The sequence below is a fragment of the Chelonoidis abingdonii genome, chromosome 5, assembly GCF_003597395.2.
Source record: "Chelonoidis abingdonii isolate Lonesome George chromosome 5, CheloAbing_2.0, whole genome shotgun sequence".
In the NCBI taxonomy this organism is placed as follows: domain Eukaryota; kingdom Metazoa; phylum Chordata; order Testudines; family Testudinidae; genus Chelonoidis; species Chelonoidis abingdonii.
The window spans coordinates 57,261,586-57,287,794 of NC_133773.1; the positions used below are offsets into that span (position 1 = coordinate 57,261,586).

General features: G+C 40.8%; 1 protein-coding gene across 1 annotated transcript; it reads left to right on the top strand.

The window, feature by feature from the left end:
- The first annotated feature begins 1,903 nt into the window (after positions 1-1,903).
- LOC116816013 (uncharacterized) lies at positions 1,904-26,156 on the top strand. Its single transcript, XM_075066310.1, has 5 exons — positions 1,904-2,295; positions 5,762-5,820; positions 10,113-10,191; positions 10,314-10,384; positions 22,269-26,156. Exons 1-5 carry the CDS (start codon positions 2,226-2,228, stop codon positions 22,338-22,340), a joined length of 351 nt encoding a protein of 116 aa, XP_074922411.1. The 5' UTR covers positions 1,904-2,225; the 3' UTR covers positions 22,341-26,156.
- The last annotated feature ends 53 nt before the right edge of the window (positions 26,157-26,209 follow it).

Below are 26,209 nucleotides of genomic sequence, written 5' to 3' on the forward strand. Positions count from 1 at the left end.
AAAACATGTATATGACTCATGTCGTTAATCAAAAATACAGTATAGAAAGACATTCAGTAACTTTGCAATTGCCTAAAGTCTGAGTTTGTGATAAGGAAGTTGACACCTCAGGTGTTACAAGGTTGCAACCATCTTGGCCCTCCCTTATTGTTAAGTCAGAAGGGGGATCCCAGCTAGATGGGACCAAGACCTTGGTATGAAAAAGGGGTCCCAGTCTGGAACCACTGGCCTAAGTATAAGATCTAAAATATATACAGTGTTGTTCCTTTTAAAAAACAAGCAAAAAAGCCCTTATTATGCAGGTTAAAAGTAAAAATATATTGCCTTACAAAAAAACTAAGGGTGAAATCCTAGCCACATTGAAATCAATGGGAATTTTACCACTGTCTTCAGTGGGGCTAGGATTTCACCCTAAAATATGCTACATTGTTATAGGTGAGACTTTAAATGCCTAAATGTTATGAAGTCTCAAGTACGGTTGACACCAACCTAATTTTTGCTGCTCTTGAGTCTCACCTGCCATACATGGCACATGCAGGTCCTCTCCCTACTCATTGTAAAAACAACAATAATTGTGCTCCTCATATCATGGACTGTTCTCCACCCTGCATCCTCCTGTCATTCAATATATGGGCCCAAAACACTCTACATACATATATGAGCAGTTGTTTCTTCATCTCTGGACTCCATCCCCTACATTCCCAATATAACACTGAGGCTTTTCTCTAGTTCCCATCCTGGAAGTATCTAGGTGCTTCCCGGGTAAATTAAATTTGTGTTAGAGCGGGAGAGCAGGCAGGGATATGTCTGCACATAAGTGAAGAATGCATCAGAATGGAGAACCAATGGGGAAGAGTTTGGACTGCATGCAGGGGGTGGGCTGGAGTAGTACAGGGTTTGGAAATGAACTAGGTTCTGGAACATTAATTGAAAGTTTTCTGTCTTTACGATGTATATATTCCTTCCTTGCATAATGTTGTAACATATTTGGGGTCTGTCTTCTCCTGTACTAGTTCCCAAGAGGAGGAGGTGGAAGATGTAGTGAACAACTTTCCCTCACCCAAGCAGCAGAGCAGGATCTTTGAGAAAGTGAGGGGGAAGGCTTGCTGGCCTGTGCACCATGTCTCTAAGGGAAAGAAGTTTACCATTTGGTTAATGGGGTGTCTTTCCAACATGCCAGGCAGCTAGTGCTGTCAGCACCATGCACTGTGTGAATGGGAGTAATGTGAGCTCACTGACATTGTCCCTTCTGGCAGTGGAGAATCTTGCCCTGGCTGGCAGGGTTTTGTAGTAGATCACTATTCAATCTCACAATCCCAGACACAGCAGGATTTAAGGTATTCCAAAGCACCTCAGTGATTTAGGCGTCTAAGTCCCATTTTCCAAAATGTTTTAGGCACCCAGGGCCAGATTTTTAAAGGAATTTAGGTGTTGGTCAGCTGAGTGCACGAACCCACAACCCCTGGATGGCTTAGTGGAATTTTCAGCCCCAAGTTAGGTGGCTCCCTGCTATGTAGGCTCCCTGTAGAATCCTTGGGGATAGTTAAGCACTTAAAAAGAGGTTTTTCACAAGTCAGCCACCTATGCTAGCCAGGAATTAAATGCTGAGAAGAGGGGTGGGGAGAAAGGGACGAGGGGCGAGTCTAAGGTGCCTAAGAAGCTGACCTGCTGTGACTGGCTGATGAGCCACAGATAGATTCCTTCTTCCACTCAGGATCCTTAGCTGCAAATGGTCTTCAGGAGTTAAGAACTGTCTCCTGCAATCCTGCTCCTAGAGACAGACATACAAATCCTGTAAAACAACTATAGAACTACAGTGGCATCTCCCATGTGACATTTTGAAAAGCTATGCCTTACTGACCAGCTAGAGCATAACGAATGTTCTAAGTGCCAGGTGAAAAGAATAGGCCTTTTTTGGTGCTTAGTTCCCTAAGGTTTCTTCCTCCGAAGCAGCTTGTACTGGGCACTGTCAGAGACCGGATACCCAACCAGATGGCCCATTGGGCTCTTGTTCTTGTATTGATGGGTATGGCATAATAACCTAAGTAAAACAGATTTTTAAAAAACACCTGCATAACTTACTGTAAATAAAGAAAACCGACCAATGACAAGGTAAAGATTCTGCAAATTTATCACATTGCACAAGCTTATAGAAATAAAACAGCCTTTTGTTTGATCTAAAAGACTTATATGTTCTGTCTCCATGTGTGTTCTCTAGAGTGTTTATGGTAAACCAGCTTCATTATATACCTGGATATTACAACAGTGATAAACAAACTGCTGCAGATGACAAAGGTAAATCTAACATACTTGGTTATTCCGAGGATGATTCCTTAGCCAATCTGGCAACCTCTGTGATTTCTAGATTCTTGTTACTGATGGAGCAATGACAATGATTTAGAGGTAGAGAGAGACTTAAGTTGGGGGGGGAGGAGTGAAAACACTTGAAAGGTTTCATCTAGGTGGGAGGCAAAGAGGAGGAGACATAATACAGCGACTGAGAGCTGGCCAGAGCAGCTGCAGGATGACTGGCCCTGGGCTATGTGGTGCTGTGGAGTAGCATTCCTGTGCCCTGTAGCACCAGGTAGCCAGTGTCTGAGGCAGTGGCAGCTCAGCCCTCTCAGTATGTCTCTGCGCCTGCTGGAGGTGCTCCCTCTAGCTAGTCTGGTCAAATGGGCCAGGCAACCAGGCAGTTACCAAGTAGGCCACCAGTCCAGGACTGCCACAGAAAGATAAACATTTGTTTCAGGGAACTGTCAGGTGAAAGACAAGCAATTGCAAAATGGCCCCTGGACAACAGATACAAACAAGGGTTGACTGAAACTCAAAGGAACCTGGATCTGATCCAACCAAAGTCCCTCCTCCTCAACCTCCCCAATCAAAACTTTTCCCTGGAAAATACCTTGTTCCTGGCCCAGCCAATGCTACCTCCAGCACTTTCTGGGTAATATCCCCCCATAGATCCAAAGTTCGTGGGTCCATAGGCCCCCTCTGATCCCAAGTCCCAAATCCATGGAGGCTACGTTAATTCACCCATCGGAACAAAGAAGCAGTGGCTGCAGACACCGTTTATTAAGGTCACTAAATGTCATCTATCATTAGACACATTTTAATATTACATTTGAACATAGACTGCAATAATTGCTAGAATTTATTCCTCCTACTAAACAAACCATGGTATGTTTTAGTATGTCTGTATACATGTGTAAGCAGCATTACTTTTAAATAAAACACTCACAGCATTTCATTAATAGCAGCATAAGATTTGGGGATCACACTTACAGAAGTATAGTATTAACGCCTGGAGCTTCCTCACATAATTACAGTGTAGTATCATCACTTTTAACATCAATCTTTCTCACTGTATAACACAATTTATTTCTGAAGTTAGAGTTCATGGATTGGGGATCTAGACTGGGGACTGGAGACATGCCAGCAGATTAGGGCTATATTAAATGACCTTAATTAAAACTATATTAAAACTAAGATCTTTTTCAGCAAGACAGAGTTCAAGCTGTTGGTGAACCTGTGAAAGGCAATTGTACTCACCGTCTACATTATCAGTAGTTCATAAATACCAAATACCTAGCTGTCGCTTCTGTAATGGGGATGAGGAGAAATGAGCTATAGTAAAGGTGGAGATTTTTCTTTGTGAGAAGGTAAAAATTAAGTTTGTTAGGGTTAGGGAATGTGACTCACTACAGAATAATAGGGTGTTCTTCCTGGTTTCTAACATTTTGGAATATTTCAAATTCTTTCTAAACTTGCCCAATTCAACAAGATACATAAGCACAAGTAGTCTGACTGAAGCTAATTATATTGATCTAATATTTAAAAAACACCTTATTGTTGTCTCAATCATTTTCTGTGCAATAGTTAATATTAAAATACTAGTTAAAACCTTCAACATTCTTTGTGATTTCCTATAACCATAGTAACAACAATTGAAAGGTAAAGACTATGTAACTCGGAGATGTACCATAAGTTCTCCCCCTCCCAAAACCTGCATACAGGGGGGAGGGATAGCTCAGTGGTTTGAGCATTGGCCCCCTAAACCCAGGGTTGAGAGTTCAATCCCTGAAGGTGCTATTTGGGGTTTGGTCCTGCTTTGAGCAGGGGGTTGGACTCAATGATCTCCTGAGGTCCCTTCCAACCCTAATAATCTATGATTCTTTATTTTTATATGGGCCACATTATCATTACTTCAAATATTGCCCTCATTCACTTGAATGGGAGGTGCCAGCATGTAGCTGGGAACAAAATTTATCTGAGTCTTTTGTCTCTCTCTACCTTGAGAAATTGTATTGCCGAAGTCTCTGACTGACAAAGTGTTAAATTACTAGGTTAGTCTTCTCCATTTGTCTCCTCCTGAATTTTTTTTAAAAACTACCAAAGAAACCTTCATGATGTTTTTCCACCATACCAATGAAAAGTGCCACGTCAACGGTCTGTCAACAAATGGGAAGTCCCATTTCTACTATGGCCGTTTACCTCTAGCTATATCTGAGTGTTGCAGAATTAAAATCCTTAAACAACAGTAACAATATTTTGCACTGATCTAGCACTTTGCATCTTCCTTGTGCTGTTCAAATCTTTAACTCAGTAATCGTCTACACACCACTGTGAGGAAGGCAAGTATCACCTTGATTTTATAGGCGAGAAAACAGCCAAGGAGAGATTAGAGTGACTTGTCCAATAGTACATAGCAAGTCAGTAGTACAGCTGGGATTACAGCTCAGAAGGTTCCGGGCTCTCACTAGACTGCACTGCTGTTTAAAAAGGTCATATCCCAGAACAGTGCACAAAGTTAGTTTTTTATTGATAATGATCTAATAAAGAGCTCTAGCTGTATTAATGAGTCATTGTATAGCATCTTTAATAATCCAGAATTAGCAACTCAGTAAAAGAATTCTAATCTTCCATTGTTATGGGGCAGTAATGCATCCATAGTTATTTCTCATTGCTCCATATATGCATTTTTTGTGCTGGCTGTTTCAATACAGTTTTAATTAAAATGAAGTACATTCAAAAAGTAGATGTAAATATTGTAAACTAACATGTATATTAGATATACTTAGCTCTCAGATCTCATTTAACTATTCTAATCCAGACTGTGCTTCTTGGACCCACCACTGCAGCGGCCACCTGGCATGGTCCATGCTCTGCACAGGTGGAGTGGGAGGGACTGGCCAGGTTAGGAGAAGGATGCACATTGCCCCCCATCTGACCAAGTGGATATTTCTCTGATAATTTAAAAAATACAAGCCCAAGTTGTAGTATTTTTCTGCTGGAGTGTGCTGGAGACAGCCATGGTCAGAGGAGAACCTGGTATTACAGTTCCAATGGACTTGTCGCTGGGGAGCCAGTGAGTGGGTTGAGAGAAGGTGGCTGCTGACGAGACACAAAGCCTCCATGCAGATGGACCTCATCTCCTTCAGACCCCTGGAAAGCTGCCAAGTTTGGGAGCAGGCCTTGGGGCTTTCATTCAGGGAGGAAAACCTGCTCCTCACATGGCAAAATGTGGCAGGGGAGATAAATAACTGCAAGAAGATCACCTCCTCTGTGGCCTCATCCTGCAAATATTCCCCAGGAGGATGTGCTGGGCAGACAGTTGTTTAATTTGGTAGCCTAATTTTCCTCTCTGTATATATCTGTGTATTGTAAAATTCAATACGTTATCAAGTTGATTATCATTTTTATCAAGAAATTGAACTGAATATTGTACTTGCTGTAAGGCTTCCATTTCTTGTTTTCCTTCTAGGCAAATACTATGAACATCCAGGTTACAGAGAAGATTCTAAATATGTCAGACAACGAGTAGTAAGTACAGAATTTGAAGTTAATTTGTACCTGATCATTTAAATCTATTGATCTTGTGTTCACAGTAGAGGGCATCAGCATTTTATCCTAGTCAAGAGATTTATTAAAAAATGGTTACCTGCATGTAACTGTTGTTCTTCAAGATGTGATGCAGATGTGTATTCTATGTGGGCATGTGCACGCCCCACTCACTTGAGCCAGAGAACTTTGCCTAGCAGTACCCTGGGGGGGGGGGGCACTTGTGCCCTGCAGCCGTAGCCCCTCTCCTGCTCATATAAGGATGGCACTGCCCCAAACCCCTCAGTTCCTTCGCATCGAATATCAGGAGTACAGACTCTGATAGAGATGGGATGGAGGGTGAGTCGTGGAGTACATGTCTGCATCGCATCTCGAAGAATAAAAGCAACAAGTGGGTGTTTTTTCTTCTTCGAGGAGATGCAGCTGTGCATTCCATGTGGGCAACTTGCAACCGTACTAACAGGAGGTGGGGCTCTGAGTGTACTTACAGAAGGACCACAGGACTGCCTTCCCAAAGTTTGGATTTCCTCTGGATGCAACCGTAATGGCATAGTGGTTTGCAAATGTATGCACAGAGGACCAAGTCTGGGCTACTTCATGCTGTCATGATACAGGAAGTTATCCACCTGCAGAGTGTCTGTGAAGAGACTGCTTGACCCTTCATTCAGTCTGTATATGAAACAAACAGAGGTGGTGAGGAACAGAAAGGTTTAGTTCTCATGCATAGGTGGATGAAATGCCAAAATTCCCACCAGGTGGACTTTCAATGAACTAAATATAAGACTGGAAGAATGAAGGTATAACAGATTCTGGCTTGTATCCAGGATATCTTGGAGTGTCGGTTGAACTCCCTGAGCTAACCATCATACCGAGAATCACTTCTATTTGGCTGAACAGGCTGATCACTGGAGAGCTTCTCCCTGTTAAGCAAGACCTGCTGGACACACTCTGAACATCAATTCCCCTCCTCATTTAGTCATGCAGTCACTACCAGGGAATTAGGGGCCTGGTGAGAGTAGAAACCCTCAAACTCTTGCATGGGAATGAAGTATTGTTTCTCCGAACACTTTGCCAAAAGTCAATGAAGTGGGAGTATTCCAGAGGACATTTGCAGACCTTTCATTTATTGGGAGGGCTACTCTCTCTGGAGCTGATAATTGGAGAATATCCAGCAGTTTATACATAATCTCCTGCAAGAATTCCCTGTGGATGCCCAAAGTAGTGGTCATATTCCTCAAGAGGTCCTGATACACGTTAAAGTCCCCGGGCACCGAGGAAGAGGAAGATTCTGGCATGGTAGAGTCATCCAGGGAGGATGAGGAGGCGGTTCACTGTGCCAACGATGGATCATAGGATTGGGTCAGAAGAGCCCTATGGGTTCCGAGGGAATGAACTCAGTGGTCGCTTGCAATTGAGACAGTATGGGAGCAGGAGTCATTGTTGGGACCAGTGATATCTCTCTGGATTAGGTCAAGGAGGAGGACACTAGGGACTGTGGAGTGTCCCAGGGATTTCAAGGAAACACTAGGCATACAGATAAGGCACTGGTGGTCAGTAAGTACCAGACCAAGAGCCCCTATCCTGATCTCAGTATCGATAGTGATCCAAGGGCAATCTGACGAGGACAACACCACTGAACTGGATCTTGAGGAATCTTGGAGGTTCTGTGGTGACAAATGGGGGAGCCAGCACTGATGGGCCAAACAACTGATAAGACTTATCTGAAGCCCAATATGGAGGCAGCATCAGTGCTGAAGAGGAGTGGGGAACTAGCACCAGTGGCACCTAATGGGACCCATTCCTGCTTGATACTGGGAGAGGCACTGGCACCGAGGCCAGTACTAAACTGGATGATGGGATCTGCCACCATGACAATGACAGGACCCAAGAATGCATGACATTAAGTGGGCCTTCGGTGCCAGGCCCAGTCTCGATGCCACAGTCTGCAGCCCAGGTAGTCTGCAAACCTTCTTTAGAGGTCTTTAAGCTTAGGCTTGACAAAACCCTGGCTGGGATGATTTAGTTGGGAATTGGTCCTGCTTTGAGCAGGGGGTTGGACTGGATGACCTCCTGAGGTCCCTTCCAACCCCGATATTCTATGATTAATGCAAGCTGTAGTGCTGACAGACCTGGCAGCTCTGCAACATGGCCAGAAGGTGCTGGAGGCACAATGAAGGAAGAGCTGGTTGAAGTCATAGCACTGGAGAACTAGAGTCCAGGATTGAGAGGCAAAGAAGGTCTGATGCTGCCTGGTATGCTGTTGGCATGGAGATGGTTGGCTCTGGTGCCAATGTCATCGGTACTGGACTCAATGGATGCCCCATGGGTGGAATCGCCGGGGACCACTGTCTGGGGCCACAGACTGTGGCTGCTCCAGCTGGTCCGGGACTGGTGATTGGGGCTGCCCGAGTAGTGGCTGGTGTGGCAGTCCCCAGGGCGACCTGAGTATCTGCACTGGAGCATCTGCTTGGGCGGCCCTGGGGTCAGCCACACTGGCCACTGCAGAAGTCATGGAGGTTGCAGGAAGTCACAGAATCTGTGACTTCTGTGACGTTCATGACAGACACAGAGTCCTGCTCACAGCCTGCTCCAGAAGGTGCTGCTTCAACCACAAATCTCTTGTCCCGAGTCCTCTTTGTGAATGACTTGCAGATGGAGCACCGCTCTTTAATGTGTCCCTCACTAAGACACAACAAGCACTTTGGGTGCGGGTTGCTGTTGGGGATGGGCCCCCTATATGATGTACAATGCTTGAACCTCGTGAGGGCATCTCACAGGGAAGCCAACTGCTCTACTAACACTAAACTAACATTTAAACTACATCTAAGCTACTATTACTATATACAAGCAAAGTTCTCAGAAGACTGAGGATGGACGTATGAGGTGAAGACACCACACCGCTCTTACTCTAGCCATGGGCGGTGACAAGGAACAGAGGGGTTTGGGATGGCACCACCCTTATTTGGCCAGGGGAGAGGATACATTGGCAGGGTGCGAGCGCCTTCCCTAAACGGGCTGCTAGGCAAAGTTCTCCGGCTCTGGTGCAAAACATGTGCACATGCTCACAAGGAATATACGGCTGCAACTACTTGATGATTATAAGTTATGATGGGAGAAACACACATAAAGCAAACAGGGGTAATTAAATCAATCTACTCAGCATCAATTTGGCTTCAGTTAGATAAATGTGTTCATTTTGGGACAGCCCATTCCGGCAATCTGGAAAGAGAAGTTAGTAGAAAGCAACAAAGATACAAGGTTTGGAAAATAAAACCTGTGAGGAAAGAGTTAAAGACTAGAGCTTGTGTAGTCTGCAGAAAAGACAAGTGAAGGGGTAAGAATGCTGTGCTCTTGCCTTTATTGTAATATCTGCAGATACATATATCTGAATTAACAAAGCAATAAAGGCTTTTGGTGCTGCATTTTTCTTTTTAATGCTTATTGGTTGAAGTAATTGGATCTGTTATTGTGTTCATTAGGAATACCGGCTGGGCTTCTATGGCCAATGACTTGTGAACAAGACCTATTGGAGGTCAAAACATTGGAGGGTCTGCTCTGAATAGCTCCCAGTGGGCAATACATTTAAAATGGGTATAATGTTTTACCACTTTTAAATATGGTTGTGTTTTTCCCCTCTATTGGGCCTGCCTTAGTACTGCATTTTTGATTGTTTGGAGTCTAACTAGCCATTTGGAGATGGACTTGGAAGATGTACGCTCGTTAATTTAATTTTGTGACTTCTTTTTAAAGGCAAGTTATTGCACCACTGAAGGCAATGGAAATTTTGACGTTGACTTAATTTGGAGGAAGATTGATCCCTAAATGCTAGCCGGTATTTTCTGAATGGCACTGAGGCATTTGCTCAACCATCCTATCCTCATTCTGTATGCTGAACTACACACACACACACACTCTCTCTCTCTTTCTCTCTCAGAAGCTATACCTGCTAATCATAGATGATACCCAGAGACAGTGGGCCTGATTTTCAGAAGTGCTGGCCATCCATAGCTCCTACTGATGTCAGCAGGCGTTGCGAGTAGGCAGCTCTTCTTAAAATCAAGCCCATATAATAAAACATGACTGGTTACAGCAGGTCTGCTTGTTTTCACATTCACTGCAGTGCTCTCATTTCCGTTTGCTGCTGCTCTGTGGAACTGTGAGGACAGCATCACACAGTAGATCTGAATATAGACACTTGCTAGTGATTTATTGTGATGTGCTCAGATTGGCAGCCTTGGAATAAGGAGCAATGATTTGTTACTATCTTTTTACAGGTGTATCAAAATATGTACTCTGGTGCTTCAAAGTCACATCAGGCAGCTCAGAACTGGATAAAACATGCCAGTGAAAATGGTGAGTGTAACCCTAAATCACTCCCCCAAGGCCTCATTTGCTTCCCTAAAATATAAATCTTCCATGTTTCAAATTCTTTGCTGGTTTTCAGCCTATTTTTTTTTCCCACCACATCGTGACAGAGGACAGAAATATTGAGAAAACGAAAAATTTTGCAGCAGGAAGTCAGAAGATGCAGACTATACCACACAAGGTAAAGACCTATAGCTGTTATGTAAGTAACTTTCACTGTATAACTTTTCTAGAACAGGCCCCTTGTGTGGCCTAGGCAGAAGACCCGGGTTCTAGAGCTACTCAAAACCAGCCATCTTCTCTGAAGGCAGAAATTCAGATCCCTCTTTATAACACCTCTGTGCCTTCTTCCAGGCAGCCTCCAGTACACAGTATGCCTAAGAGCTGGGCAAATTTTCTGATCAAAACTTTTTTCAGCAAGAAATGCAGATTTAGGTGAACTGAAACATTTTACAATTTCATGCAGAATTCACCAAATTGTCAGAAAAAATTTTTTCCCCCAAAATCTAACTGTTTTACTTTAACATTTAAAAACTGAAACATTTTTAAAAATTTCCTTTAATTAAAAAATGCCTTAAAAAAAGCTCAACATCAAAATGAAACATTTAGAAACAAAGTGTTTATTTCCACTCCAGACATTTTTTTTGGAATTGCCATTAAACCAAATAATATCAGTTTTTGCACAACTCTAGATATGACCTTCCTGAACTCATCCACAGAGCCTCCACCCTGTCCATATTTAAGTCCCTCTTAAAGACCTATTTTTGTCATGTTGTTTACAGTGAATCAAGTTGATTTGTATAGCAATTGCCTATTGTTCCCATTTTCCTAGCCTGTTTACTTGTCTATCTGTCTTTATATTGTGAGCTCCTCTGAGCAGGGACCATCCTTCTCAAGTATTTGGCAAGTGCCTAGCAATGCCCATTATGTGCTATAAATAAACAACAACAAATCCCATTTTTACAAAGCCCTTTCATGCCAATTTCTTCACTGACCATATCTTTGCACCTTCTTTGGGGTGAGCCGTCTACCTCTTACAAACATTGCAATTGCTTCAACTTTATTGTGTGTCAGAATCTCCTACCTTGTAAATTCTGACAGATCTTTCTCCAGTGCTAGAATTGCCAGGCAAGATAGTGATCTTGACAGAAAGACACACCTGTCCGATGTTGTAATCTTCTGTACCACTGCTGAAGATGGTAAGCAGGGCCGGCTCCAGGCCACAGCGTACCAAGCGTGTGCTTGGGGCAGCACGCTGCAGGGGGCGCCCTGCCGGTTGCTGGGAGGGCGGCAGGCAGCTCCGGTGGAGCTGCCGCAGGTGTGGCGGCGGATGGTCCGCTGGATCTCCCGCAGACATGCCTGCGGCAGCTCCACCGGAGCCGCAGGACCATCGGACCCTCCGCAGAAACGCCTGCGGCAGCTCCACCGGAGCCGTGGGACCATCGGACCCTCCACAGAAACACCTGCGGCACGTCCACCGGAGCCGTGGGACCATCGGACCCTCCGCAGAAACGCCTGCGGCAGGTCCACTGGAGCCGCGGGACCGGCAAGCGGCAGAGCGCCCCCCGCGGCGTGTCCTTGTGCTTGGGGCGGCAAAATTGCCAAAGCTGGCCCTGATGGTAAGGGAAATAATGATGCATCACCTACCATTTAAAATCATGTTGTTGGATAAGGTTTCCCTACCAGTCCACTGTCAAAATGCTTGTGGCTTCTCCAGCATACATAGAACTTCCTTCACAAGTGTGAGTGATACTTCAGTATAAAGTCCTAGCTTAGAATCCCAGGACTTCCTGATTCACACTATGTTTTTGGGGTCTGTCTCATCACAATGAGGTTAAATGATGTTGATCCAGATGTAAAGACACAAAGAGATTAAAAGCACCCACATAGTATGGTGATTGGTGCCCTAAACATGCAAGATATAGGTCTTTGGCACTAATAGAACTTCAATATCACCAGCTAGGTAAATCTGTTCTATAGAGTCACAAAACAAACTTTCAATCAACTTAATCTAAACTTGAAGGAAAATCTCTTTTTTTCATATCTGATGTAGAAGCAATTAAGATATAAAAAGCAAATCAAACATCTACTCTCTAAAATATATTCCATTATATACACACATTTCTCAGAAACTTAGAGTCCAGCAAACACCAAGAGACTAAAATACCAAGAGTTAAAAATTCACAGAATCCATAGAAGGTTCACCTTTGTGGTTCAGAAGAGACACCACTTTATTCTGTTTTGCCTTCTGATCTGGGTTCTTTGAAGCCATCTTCCTGCAGAGAAGAAGAAAAAAAAAAGATGTTGCCACTAAAATAAAAAAGCAAAGTGCTTTATTGCTATATGGTATTTAACTATAATCTGGTATTTGCATTATTTCATATGCTAAATAAAGGAAACAATGTAGTATAGTAAACTTAGATGTCTTGGCAACCTAAACAAAGCAGGAAGAGTAGATGTATTGGATCAAAGGATGGGAAGGGACAATTAGTTACCTAGAATTTATCTTCTCTGAAGATAAAATTTGACTGAATTCCTGTTTTGAGTCTTGTGCTTTTAGTGTGAGAGGGATAGCTAGTGGAGTTCTTTGCTTAAGTTTTTTTTGCTGCAGGTAGGTGAGCATCATGAACAGACTGTGTGTCTCAGCAGCAAAGTGCTTCTAATCCCCTCTGAATAGTTTATGCCAGAAATATACATTTATGTGATAGTATGATCAGAAAGAAAGTAATCAAAATCTTTTACTTCCCAAATCTCAGTAGAAGTTGAGTGGGCAAGCAGGGAAGCAAGTCAAATGATGATAACTGCAGAGAAGCTAACTTGCAGGTTAATTTTCCCTTCTCTGAACATACTAAATTGACTGGATTTCTACTCTTAAGCCTGGTCTACACTGGGGAAGAAGGGGGTGAGGCGAGATCGATTGATAGATCGATCGATCTAAGTTGACATACTTAGACCTACTCACTGTGGTGTCTTCACTGCAGTGAGTCAACTGCTGCTGCTGCTGCTCCCCCATCGACTCCGCCTGCGCCTCTCGTGATGGTGGAGTACAGGAGTCGACAGGAGAGCGCTTGGGGTCCAATTTATCACATCTAGACTAGATGTGATAAATCGACCCCCGCTGGATCGATAGCTGCCCGCCAATCCAGCAGGTGGTATAGACATACCCTTAGAGGCTAAAAAGCTTAAAAGGGGCTCCACAAAACAATGCATTTTCTAAGCCATAAAGAAACAAGAAATTATCTATTGTTGTTTTGTGTGTCTCAGGTAAGTGTGGAGAATTCCTGAAACCACCTCTACTGCCAAAAAGGAAGTGGGATATTTGGGAAAATCTTGATTAGTGATAAAAAGCCAATGGCAGGACCACCTATGATTTACACTCCTGTCAAAAATGAAAGAACATGCATTCTTTTGCATAGTAACCTAGTTGAGGAGCTGGACCATACACTAGCAAAGTAGGAAAAAAGACACTCATTCCCGTAACAGAAAAACTGTTGGAAAAGGAACACCTCAATAAAGAATCTGCAAGGACTCTTCCCTGTGGAAACTACTTTGGGGATCTGATTCAAAGCCCATTGGTCAGATGCACTGTTGGTAGTATTGGCCAGGAACCGAAATTTCTCTTCCATGTGAAATTCTGACATTTTGAGGGGGAAAATTTAATTCAGAATCTGAACAAAAAAGTTTGCTTTAGTTCAGTGAACCTGTTTTATTTCTTTTCTATGTTGACTTATTTTAATTCTATTTTAAATTGTATTATTTTATACGTAATATAAACTAATTTCAATACAAAGTCATTTCAAAATTAAAAATCAAAATGTTCCATTCTTATAAGCTTGAAATTGAATGTTTCACCCTTATCAAAATACTCAATTTTTTTTCAAAACGAAATTTCAGGAAAAATTGACGTGTTCCTGTAGAACATTTTGATGTCAATGGATTGGCATTTTTGCTTGAAAAATACTGTCAGAAAATTTTCAGTCAGCTCTAATTACTGGCTTTTATTTTTGCTTTCTTCTGAGTCATCAGAAGGCATTTAGTGGAGCAGGATACCAAAACTGAAGAAATGATGTGATCCTGGCAGGACAAATCCTGTTTCTGCATAAGGGACAGAAGATATTCATGTATGAATGCCAACTTATTTCACTGGATACAGCCTATGAGGAAACACAACTGTAGATTGTTCCATAAACTACCTGTCATATGAGTTGGAATTTGGCTAGAATACTGGAAAGTGCCAAGTGATTTTTAATCAATACAAGTAGTCATGATGCTGACTGCAAAGATGGAACCTCCAGCAGCTGCGTTCAGCACCACACAAGGCAATGGTTCATTACTAAGAGTATGTCCATAAGGCAGTCACAGGGTGTGATTGGAGCCTGGGCAGACATACTGGAGAGCTAGATTTAATCTAGCTAGCTCAGGTACTGGCAGGATGCACTGACACGTAGGATAGCCTCATGAGTAATTATCCAGGGTCCTGGGTGGGCTTGTACATCCAATACGCGGCATGGCTTCACTGCTTTGCTACCTAAGCTAGCTAAATTAAAGGTAGCTTGGGTATGTCTACGGGAGCTGCAGTCATACCCCATGACTGCAGTACAGACTAGTGGGAGGAGTGCCTCCCATTAAAACATCTGCATCAGCTACCACTGGAGGTTCTTGTGAGATCTTCTATTCAAAAATTAACCCAGCCTCATACTGTTGAGTTTTATGAGAGTGGACAGGATAACACCACAAGGTGATATGGCTGCAGTCATGTTACTGAAGCGTTAAAGCAATTCATACATATATAAGTTTTTATAATGCACTTAGAATTCTCTTCCACTAATAATTAGATGTGATCTAAATTTTATTATAAAATTACTCATTGTATCTGACAGACCACTGAAAAACAACAACAATCTCAAAAGGACTTTTATGCGTAAAACATGATATCGAGAGATGTCTGAACTTTGGGAATGTGATCTGTTTGTGGACCCTTAATTATGTACATCTGCATGGTTTGAATGGAAAGAGAAGATTGCTGCTTCTAGTTCTCTCAAGAGAAATCTGTCACTTTTTGAATAAGAATGCACTTTGACTGATGAAAATGAGATCTTTGCACTGTATCACCATGTAATGGGTTTTATTTATTTTTAATTGAAATGCCCACTTAAAAGAGAGTGCATATTCTTTAATTATATTAACATTTTGTTTGGCTTTTTCGTTAGGTTCTACATACATAATCACATTAGAAAATAGCTAGCTAGATATACAAAACTCTTAAAGATTATTATGTAATAACTATTTAGAGTGCAAACAGGCATCAGTCTAGTTACACAAGAAAAAGGAGCTATTCAGTTATATTTAAGAAAAGTCTCTTGTATGAGTGATAGAGGTCAATACATGTCTAGTGCTTTATTCCACAGCATCATGTTTGTAGAGCAATAACTCCTGCAAATGTTGGTTCATATTTACACTCCCATACCAATTTAAAAAAATATTATTCAGCAAGAGATACTAATGGTTTATAATTAGCAGGACAACTGTTCCTAGTTATAATACACTACAATTTTATGTTGAATATTGTAATAGAATTTTTTCAAATATTTAGATATCTGTTCAAACAATATAAGAGATTTTAGTCATATGAATTAATCTGTTCCTAATAATAATCTATTCTGCTGGATCTACTAGGAGATTCTGCATTAGCTTTTCAGCTTGTTTCAGAGTGAATGATTTTTATAGGAATCCCAGATTGCTTTTTGCCTTACCAAGAGCAGCTCTAGGTCTCCAGTGTAGATTCCCTTGGAACTTACTATTCACTTGGATTGTTTTTTTTCACATGAACGAAGGGCAGAAAGTTGTGGAGGTTTTTTTGTTTGTTTTTTTTTTTACTAGGACGCAATCACTGTCAGTACTTCAATATCTCAGCTGATGGGCTATGGTATAGTGAAACGGCCTTTCCTCTAAGGCCTACACTCACCTGAAGTCAGGATTTGCCGTTAAAATGTGGGTCTCCCAAATCACACCAGAATATCCTGGCCACCTTCAAAACTGTAATTACAGAAGTGAGCACAAGGATGAATCGGAAGTAATAGAAAATATGCCCCACTTTTTGGCATCTTTAAACACTGAAATATGTGATAGGTTCTAAAACCCAAGTCAATTGCCACTGACTGAGGCAAATGTTTCTGTGAAACTCCCAATTGGATAGTCTATTAAACCCTTTTAACAATCAAATATTTTGTTCCAGCCCTTGGCTGAAGATTCCAGGCTTCTATCAAAAATAGCAAACAACTTCAGAAGTCCTTACCTATGGTCTAGTCAGCCACAAAATGAGATTTTTTTAGCGTTACTGGTCACATCAGGCCAGAAAGAACATCAGTGTGGGGAGTATGAGCACAGTAATCAGAGCTAAAGAGCACTTCGTTGTGTTTTATTAAAACAGGCAACTTCCCAGCAGAGTAACAAGCCCGAGTTTGTCGTTTCAATGAATCACTGGTTGAAGAAAGCTGGAAAAGAAGGTACATGACAGAAATTACCTTTATAGATTTTAAAACTAAAGCTTAGTGGGAACACCAGGTTTCTGTATTGCAGAGGACAATACAGGAACATGGGCCACCATTTCAGTAACTCCGTCCTTAGTCCATATTTTTCATGTGTGAAGGAAGGGGCATCTTCAAATATTAGACACAACTGGTAAGTTGTCACCAATTTATTTGAAAGTAGGCAAGCAGACTGAAGAATCAGATAGTTCAGTAACTGCTGCATCTCATCAGTATTGTTACTGTACAATAGGCACTCATGGAATTCAGTCCCTCTTATAGATATTCTCACATCCAACTTATAAAAATCAGCTGCTGTGCACATGCATGCAAGCACAATAGCTGGATTTACATGCAGCATAGCCATATCTCTAGCCTATGTAGTATTAGTATTCCAAGAGCTGTGCAACATGTTTGTAACAAGACCACAAGCCGTGTAAAACCATGCTCTTACAGGTTCAGACACAAGCTCAAAACTTAGCTTAGATTTGTCAAAACATTTGTGATTTGAGCAGATTTTTGGTTTCATACCAAAAATCCACCTGATTTTCATGAGAAGCCAGTTGAAAGTTAGTAATCTCAACTGAACTTTGCATTGAATTTTTAGGCACAGGAGGTGCAGACCCATAGAAAGTAAAACTGACGGAAAGGTTTTCATATGAAACAACTGTGAACTGAAGCTACTGAGTTTCAACACAGCTCCTAGGGTCTGATCCAATTCCCATTCTAGTCAATGGAAATCTTTTCCCTGACTTGAATAGGAATTGATGAGACTCTAAACCACCTTAGTACAGCAAGTAGTGGAAGATTATTTACACTGATGCCTCTGCAGAGGGATGAGAGTATGCGACAAACTTGAGTTTTATTTATACTGCAATAGAAAAATGACAGTAGTTGCTATTAAAATCTTTACAGATGTTTGGCAAATAAATATTACTGTTACTCCCTAGGTATTTCCTATACTAAGTAGAAGGGATATTTCTGTATTATGATCTTTTTTTTTTAATATTACAATGGTGACGACTTTATGTGTATTTAAAAGATTCATTCTGACAAAAAATCACAAGGCACCAGGCCAGACGGCATCCCAGCTGAGGTTTTTAAAGCTGGTGGAACAATATTTCAGCACAAACTTTGCCAACTTCTCGACAAAATCTGGACCTGCAAAGAAATTCCACCTGACTTTAAGAACGCCAACATTGTTATAATATTCAAGAAAGGGGACAAATCTTTGTGCGGGAACTACAGAAGTATTGCTTCCTCTCCATCACAGGAAAGGTCCTTACCCAGATCCTACTAAACCGCCTTCTCCCCCTTGCTGAGGAACTCCTCCCTGAATCAAAATGTGGCTTCAGGCCATCCCGAGGCACAAATGACATTATCTTCGTGGCACAACAGATTCAGGAGAAGTGCAGAGAGCAATACCCGGAACTGTTCATGGCATTTATCGACCTAACCAAGGCCTTTGACTATCAACCATGATGCCCTATGGAAGGTGCTGCGTCGGTCTGGCCGTCTGCAGAAATTCATTTCCATCATCAGACTACTCCATGATAAGATGACTGCCACCACTCTGTGCAATGTCTCAGAGACCAAACCATTCATCATTTGCACTGGTGTCAAGCTGGGCTGTGTCACTGCTCCAACACTCTTCTCCATTTACTTTTCCGTGATCCTGATTCTCATCCATGACTACCTTCCTGATGGAATGAGGGTTGAGTATCGTATGGAATCTCTGACGACTCCAAACAAAATCTAAGATCACAAAAATTGGCATCACTGACCTTCAGTATGCAGATGACTGCGTCATTCTCGCACACAGAAAGGCTGACCTGCAAAGTACCCTAAATCTTTTTGCAGATGCCTATGTCTCTCTCTCAAACATTGGGAAAACCAAGGTACTCTACCAGCCCTCACCTGCACAAACTACTCTTCATACTCCACAAATCACTATCAGCGGAGAACCCCTGGAAAATGTGGACCGTTTTCCATACCTTGGCAGTCACCTCTGCCAAACAGCCAGTATTGACACAGAAATTGAATACAGAAATTGAAAATGTGCGGTGCCAGCACATCCTTTGGAAGACTACTGAAACGAGTTTTCAATTATAAGGATCTGCAAAACAGGCACCAAGATCTTGGTTCACAAGGCAGTTATCATCCCCACCCTTCTCTATGGATGTGAGACCTGGGTAACCTATAGATGACATCTCAAGCAGCTGGAGTGGTTCCAACAGCACTGCCTCAGGAGGTTTCTCAGGGATCAGCTGAGAAGACCGATGCACTAACATCAGCGTTCTCTCTGCAGCCAACATCAGCAGCATAGAAGTGCAGGTCATGAAACACCAACTCCGCTGGGCTGGTCACTGTGTACATATGCCTAACACTCGCCTCCTGAAGCAAGTACTCTTCTCTCGGTTAAGTCAGGGAAGAAGGGCTCGCAGAGGGCAGTGGAAGCACTTCAAAGACATACTGAAAGTACAGCTTAAAAGTGAGGCATCAACCCAACAAACCGGGAGGACTTGGCGAGGAACAGAACACTGGCACCACACATTATGCCGAGCCACAACTCACTTTGAAGAGAACAGACATGCTCATGAGACAGAGAAGCAACAGAGGAAAGAAATGGCACAACAGTCCAGCCAACAACTGTGTCTCCTCCAAGATTACAACTGCCAATTCTGTGGGAAAATCCACAGGTCACGTATTGGGCTCCTCAGCCACTTAAAAACCTATAAGCAAACTGAACCCCCTTGACAGACATCATCCTCACATCAAGGGACAGATGAAGAGAAGAGATTTAAAAGATACTATAGTAATTTTCCAAGAAGGTTGTTTCTACTCTACCATTGACCTTTTTGCAGCGTTTTCATAGCTGTGTTGGTCCCAGCAAAGTAGCTGAGGTAGTATCTTTTACTGGACCAACTTCTGTTGGTGGAAATTACAAGCTTTCGAGCTACACAGAGCTCTTTCTCAGGTCTGCAGAAAGAAGACAGACACTCTGCTTCTTTCCCAAAATCTGAACAAGAGCTATGTGTAGTTCAGAAACTTGTACTTTCCAATAGAAGATGGTCCATTCAAATATATTACCTCATCCACCATGCCTCTCTCATTGGCTTGCTATGTGATTTACAGCAAGTCATGTCACTCTATGGGCTTCAGCTTCTCCCATACTTAACCTGGGTATTAGAATATTGACCCCATTTTTGTCACGTTTTTTGTGTTCTGTGGATGACAAGGGCTGTATACAAACCAAGTATTAATAAAATGCTGAATAAAACATTCCTGTCAGCTTGGGAAGCTGAAAAATGAACATGGGTCAAAAAATGGGATTCCTGCCTCATGGGAGCATGTTGTTACTAGACAGCCAATCAAGTGTGTGGAGTAGAGTTGACTTTAAAAAGAAAAAAAGTGAATTAAGTGTTTGCAAAGGGTACTGAATTGACAGCCTTGGAGAATACATCCTTTATTAGCCCACAGAACAGGTACTGTTTGAAAGGTACAGTGCAACCTTCTGCACACTGGGCCTTGGTCCTGACCTGAGAGAAGGACCTTTTCTTTTGTGTAACCATAATAATGGTTTGTGCCACTACATTTTCATTGAGTTTGCAAATATTGTTGCATAACTGACTTTCAGATGTTTGACTAAAATATGTAGTTACTTCATCAAGACTGTTTTTAGTTTTTACCTTTTCTCATAATGTTTGACTTGAGGAAATATTTTTTACACTTAGTCAAATTTCTTTGAGAGGACAAAAATACTTCAACAGTCTACAATATCTCACTGGAAAGTTAAGACCCTTGGCCTTCCTCATGTTCATCATGTGATCAAAGGTTTTAAACACAGTTTTTGGATCTGCTAGCACTAAGTCATGATGGGGGTCTCTATTTTAAGCTAGTGTCATTCTTCAAAACCACAATTTACTCTACAGTAAAGTATAAGGAAACCTAGTTTTTGTAATCTGGGAAATTACAAAATTTGATGGGAGGGATAACTCAGTGGTTTGAGCACTGGCTTGCTAAACCCAGGGTGGTGAGTTCAGTCCTTGAGGGGGCCATTTAGGGAACTGGGCTAAAAATCTGTCTGGGGATTGGTCCTGCTTTGAGCAGGGGGTTGGACTAGATGACCTCCTGAGGTCCCTTCCAACCCTGATATTCTATGATTCTAGGAAGGGGCCATTTCTAGGGGTGAGACAGTAGCTTACTTTCACTACCAGTCTTTAACTTCTCTGCTGAGACTTGCCAAAAAGGAAGCTAATTAGCATCAAATATGATTGCAATTGTTGTAGTGTGGACATCTGTTCACTTTAGGAACAAATGATATCTTAAAACTAAAACACATTATATATATATATAGCTATGCGCAACTGATATGATCTACGACAAAAATCTCTACAATTAGCATCAATTTATATATGGATATAGAGAAGCTGTCTTAGGTAACTGTTATAGGTTTTTAATGTCTCCTTTGGAGCCCTGTACTGTTGGATTCCTCGTGACTAAGGCACTTGGCTTTACAGTCTGATAGGCAGAGGATTACAAGAAATAGTGCCAATTCAAATGTTTAAAACTCTCTACAACTTTTCTAAAATAGCTTCTCTGTACTATATGAGGCATATGCAGTATACTCAAAGTCTTTGTACTATACTGTCAGGTATTTGCTCCCTCTAATTTTAATTGAGGGAATCATCCCATCTGTGTACCAATAGCCTTTATATCACCACACAAACATATTCCGTACATGTCAGAGAAACTAATTCAATAAAGTTTTAATAACCTAAATCAAACCATGCAGGATTTCAAGGGAGACAGAGATCTTTAAAAACTGATCTAGCTTTTCCAGATATGCAAATATCATATTTTGATCTCTCTCTTCCCCCATACAAACTTTGACTAATTTTAGTCTTACTATTTGAATATTTACTGTTCTCATAGACTTTAAGGCCGGAAAGGACCATCATGATCATCTAGTCTGACCTCCTGCATATTGCAGGCAACAAACCTGCACCCACTCTCCTGTAATAGACCTATGTTCTGATCAGTGTGTGGCTTGGTAAGATATAGACTCTGCTGTTAGTCATCTGTAAAACCCTTTTGTCACAAATTTGAGTCCAGAGGGACCATAAGGTTTGTGAAACTTTGGCCTTGTTTGGGTGGGTTTAGTTCCATCTCTAATTAGGAATAAATGTCATTTTAGTTAATATGTCAAATCTGGCAAACAGGACTTTTTCTTTCTGTCTTTAAATTACACAAAATGACCAGATCCTCAGCTAATGTAAATTGTGACAGCTCCACCGACTTCAACTGAGCTATGATAATTTACGAAAGCTGATGATCTGGCCAAAATGTTTATTGTAAAACAGGGATTAAGACATAATGAGGGTCTGACAGATCAGTCTCTGGTATTGTATATGAAAGATATTATAGAAGCTGCCCAGGGTCTAGCTTACCCTCCATCTTTACACTATTGATGCAGATTTATTAATATTTGTAATTCAAAGTATGAGAAGAATATCATTTTACCTTTCTCTGTTATAGAAACAGCTGAGGTGGAGAGCGCGAGGCAATCTTTTCTCAAACGTAACTGATTATGCAGCCAGGGCCATGTAAAAAATAGAAGCACCTTTCCTATAACATAACCAGTTACCAATTGACGCAGGAGCAGGATTAAACACAAGACTGAGAAAGCATGATACAGCATTGTTGTATTCACTACGAGGTGCTCAAGGATTAGAATATTTGTTCTAGGAATACAACCAAGAATTCTCCATTAATTAGAAGTTTATTCCAGGGTATGATTTGCACTGAAGATTGCTTTGAATAAGATAATTCCTTCATTACAGTTGTTCAATATTCTATTCTAACTTAATTTCAAAGTGTCAAGCTCTTGTTTTGATAAGTAGTGCCCTCACCTCCATGACTCTTGGCAATTTGTCTGACCTTGGAGCTGTGTAGATGTTTCCCCCTCTCCATCTCTCCTGTGCATCTGAATGTCTTAATGGCATCATCGTTTTTTTATGCTGATCTTTACAAGACGTTGACAAAACATACACGCTGTGTTGGATGACAGAAAAATTCACATTATTTCACCAAAATGTACTAAATGGGAATTAAAGGCCAGATTCTACCACCTTTACTCACACAAAGTAGCACCTTACTCCACAATTAGTTCCATTGGTTTCAGTTGGGCTATCTGTGGAGTAAGATACTACTCAATATGAGTAAGGGTGGCAGAATCTGGTTGTAAATGAGAATTTCATAGCTCTTAAAGGGATTATGATAATCTAATCTGATCTACTCTTCTTATCATTGACACTATTTCTTTATAATTTACCTAAAGGCTATCATAAATAATTAGTCAGACTTTTACAAGGAATGCTAGGAGGGACCTTTATTAAATTCTGTGTTGTGGCTGTCATAAGGCTTTCATTTATACACCTAACCTACAGTCTAAAGGATCTCAAAGTACTTTATAAGGAAAATCATACAAGTGATATTTAGGGATCACTACTAAAATACCTGTGGTGGAACACAGCAACTTTTTAACAGTACACAACAACGCTACACATTAGCTTTAGGAAAGGAAGTGAAGAATGCTGTATTCAATTAAAATACAGGGGGAATATTTGGAGTAGATAGAATGTAGTTACATAAAGTTACATTTGGCTAGCAAGTACAGATTCTATTTTTGCTCTTACAATGCCTCAGAAGGTCAAGACCTTGCATATATCTCAGCTGAAAGATAGCACTTTCAGCCACAGAGTATGCCCCTGAAAAATATACTGGAGCATTGGTCATTATTGAATCAAAGGAAAAAGTGCCACATCCTGAATCATGCAGCACCACTTCAAACAGTATATAAGTGCTTTGGAGGTCTCGCATCCCAGTACTGAGCAGGTCCCACTCTGCTTAGCTTGCGAGATTAGAAAAGATTCTAACACAAGGCAGTATGGCTGAAGGCCAAATAGTCAGTTATTAATTTCCTTACATTTTCCTACTTTTGATCAAGAAAGACTTGAAATATAACAACAACTGGAATTACAAAAAAATCGCAGAATTTTCTCCTGGTTAAAACTGAATAAAATGTCTGTCTTACCTTTTTATGTCTGTTACTCCTGTTGGGAATACTTCCCTATCCGCATTTTTTAAAAATCCTTAAAGTTAGATAGATTAGTTAACAAACCAATGGAGGGGGAGAGGAAAAAAGAAAAGAAACCAGAGTATAGCCAACCTTTTTTAATTAGAGTATATTGTACTTCCAAACTGGATACACTAGAAATTGGCAATGCAACATAAGATGCAAAAGAATATACCAGTTACTGTCAAAATGACCCTGTACAGCCTTATAATGCAAAAAGCTTTATACAATACAAATTTTTATTAATGTACACAAACCTTGACAGTATGATATTTGAACATAATACAAGTAAAAAAGGACAGGAGAAAGAAAGAAAGTGCTGAGAACTTTAACTGAATGGAAAACCAAGTCAACCTTCATTTAAGAATGCATAGTGAAAACGGCTATGAAATCAGCTTTGGGGTGGTGGATATTTACCAGAACTTTTAGTCTTTAACAGATCAGAGATATCTATGGAGAACATTCCTTTCCTTAGCTTTGAACTGCAAACCAATTATTGTATATGCCAGAGCTCTAATAAGTACTGTATATTTTTCTTAACAAAAATAAAACACCTCCAAATACATCTTTTCTCCCTCACTAGAAAGAAGTAAATGGGTTTTTTTCCCAAAGTGCTAAACAAAGTTGCTCAGTTATATCAAACGTTATTGTAATTCAAATACAGGTTTGGTAGAAAACTTAAACACAGGGGATTAATATGCTGACAGCTTCATAACACTCATTCTTGGGAGTTCCAGCCTTCTTATAGTGCAATTTGGTTTACAGAAAATATTCTTTAAACATTCCTACTTCTTTGCTCTTATATATCGGTAGTTTATTCACTGATGCACATGTGGGCTTTTTTCTTTTTAAAAGTGTCTGCTCTATTGTAGTGGGGTAAGCCAGAAACACTGGGAATGTATTTTTGTAACAGTTGTATTAACTGAAATGCAGATTGCATAATTCAGGGGGGTAAAGAAACTCACCTTCTAACAGTTCTTATTCTGAATGAGTTATTAATGGAGAGCCCTACTCGGCACTCTCTGTTTTTGTCAATACTCTCAAAGAAGTCAAAGAGGGTTTTGATGACGTAGGTGCAATAATATGATAAACAGGGCCTGAATTGTTTGCCTTGCCTATTAATAGATTTAGACAGAAATTTAGAACAGATGACTTATATTAATAGCTTAGCTAGAATAGCCACATGCTCACAGGACCAAAAATATCTGACGGAACTTAAACAATTAGGTGGGAAATACATCCTCATTATTACTTTACTTTTAAATTGGTATATTACAGCCTGCTAACATGTTAGGTTCTCCTCATTCAGTGTTTTCTCATTGCAGACAGTTTCCAATATTTTAACATGTATTAAAAGGTGTGGGAACTTACAAATGAGCTTAATGGCTTAATGTCTTAGGTCCTGGCTCGGGAAAGCATTTCACCATATGCTTAACTTTAAGTACAACAGAACTTAAGAATATGTTTAAAGTTAAATATATGACTAAAAGCGTTCCTTGAACAAGGAAGCTTTTCTGAATTGGGGCCTTACTTTGGTACAGTCCTAGATAGCAGGCCTGATTCAGAGCCATTGAAGTTGTTAAGAGTCTCCCCCCTGACTTCAGGGAGATTTGGATTAGATCCTTAATCCTGTGTGTGAGACGATACTTTCAGATAGGGAAGATGTGGGGGTAGAAAATTAAATCTGATTAGGGCCACTTCTTTTAAAGCTTGATTGGGGGAAACCCTGATGAACACATGATGAAACAAAGATCTAGCCCAAATGCCAATACCATGGAAAACAACAACATAAGAAAGCATTCTTGTACATCCACTAATTTTCAAGAGAGAAATAATTGTTAAAGGTTCAATACTTTATACTTCAAATTTCAATAGAAAGACTCTTTTACTCCTGACCTTTCTGTCTATTTTGCACTGGAAACTGTTATCTTAAGAAATAGAGATCTATTAACATGCAGCCAACATTTTTTCCTCTCTCTTTAAGATCACTGTTTGCTTTTCAAGATTAACAAAGGTTATACAACCAATCCACTTTTGCTTCTTACTGCAATAAAGTGCTACATATAAATTTGTCATTTTAATGACCACAAAATAAGAGCATTAAATAACTATAAAGTTAGCCTTCTAGCAGTGTACACTCTATCAGCCATTAACAAAAAGGAATAAAATAGTACTAATAACATGGAGGATAATATTGATAGGACCACGTAATTTGCAGATACAACCAAAAAGTTGAGGGTATAAAAAGAGAACTGTATGATTAAACAGCACCTTTTCATATCTTTCTCTTTCAAAGAAGTTGCCGGTACCTTTTCAAACATACAATCTGATATTACTTCAT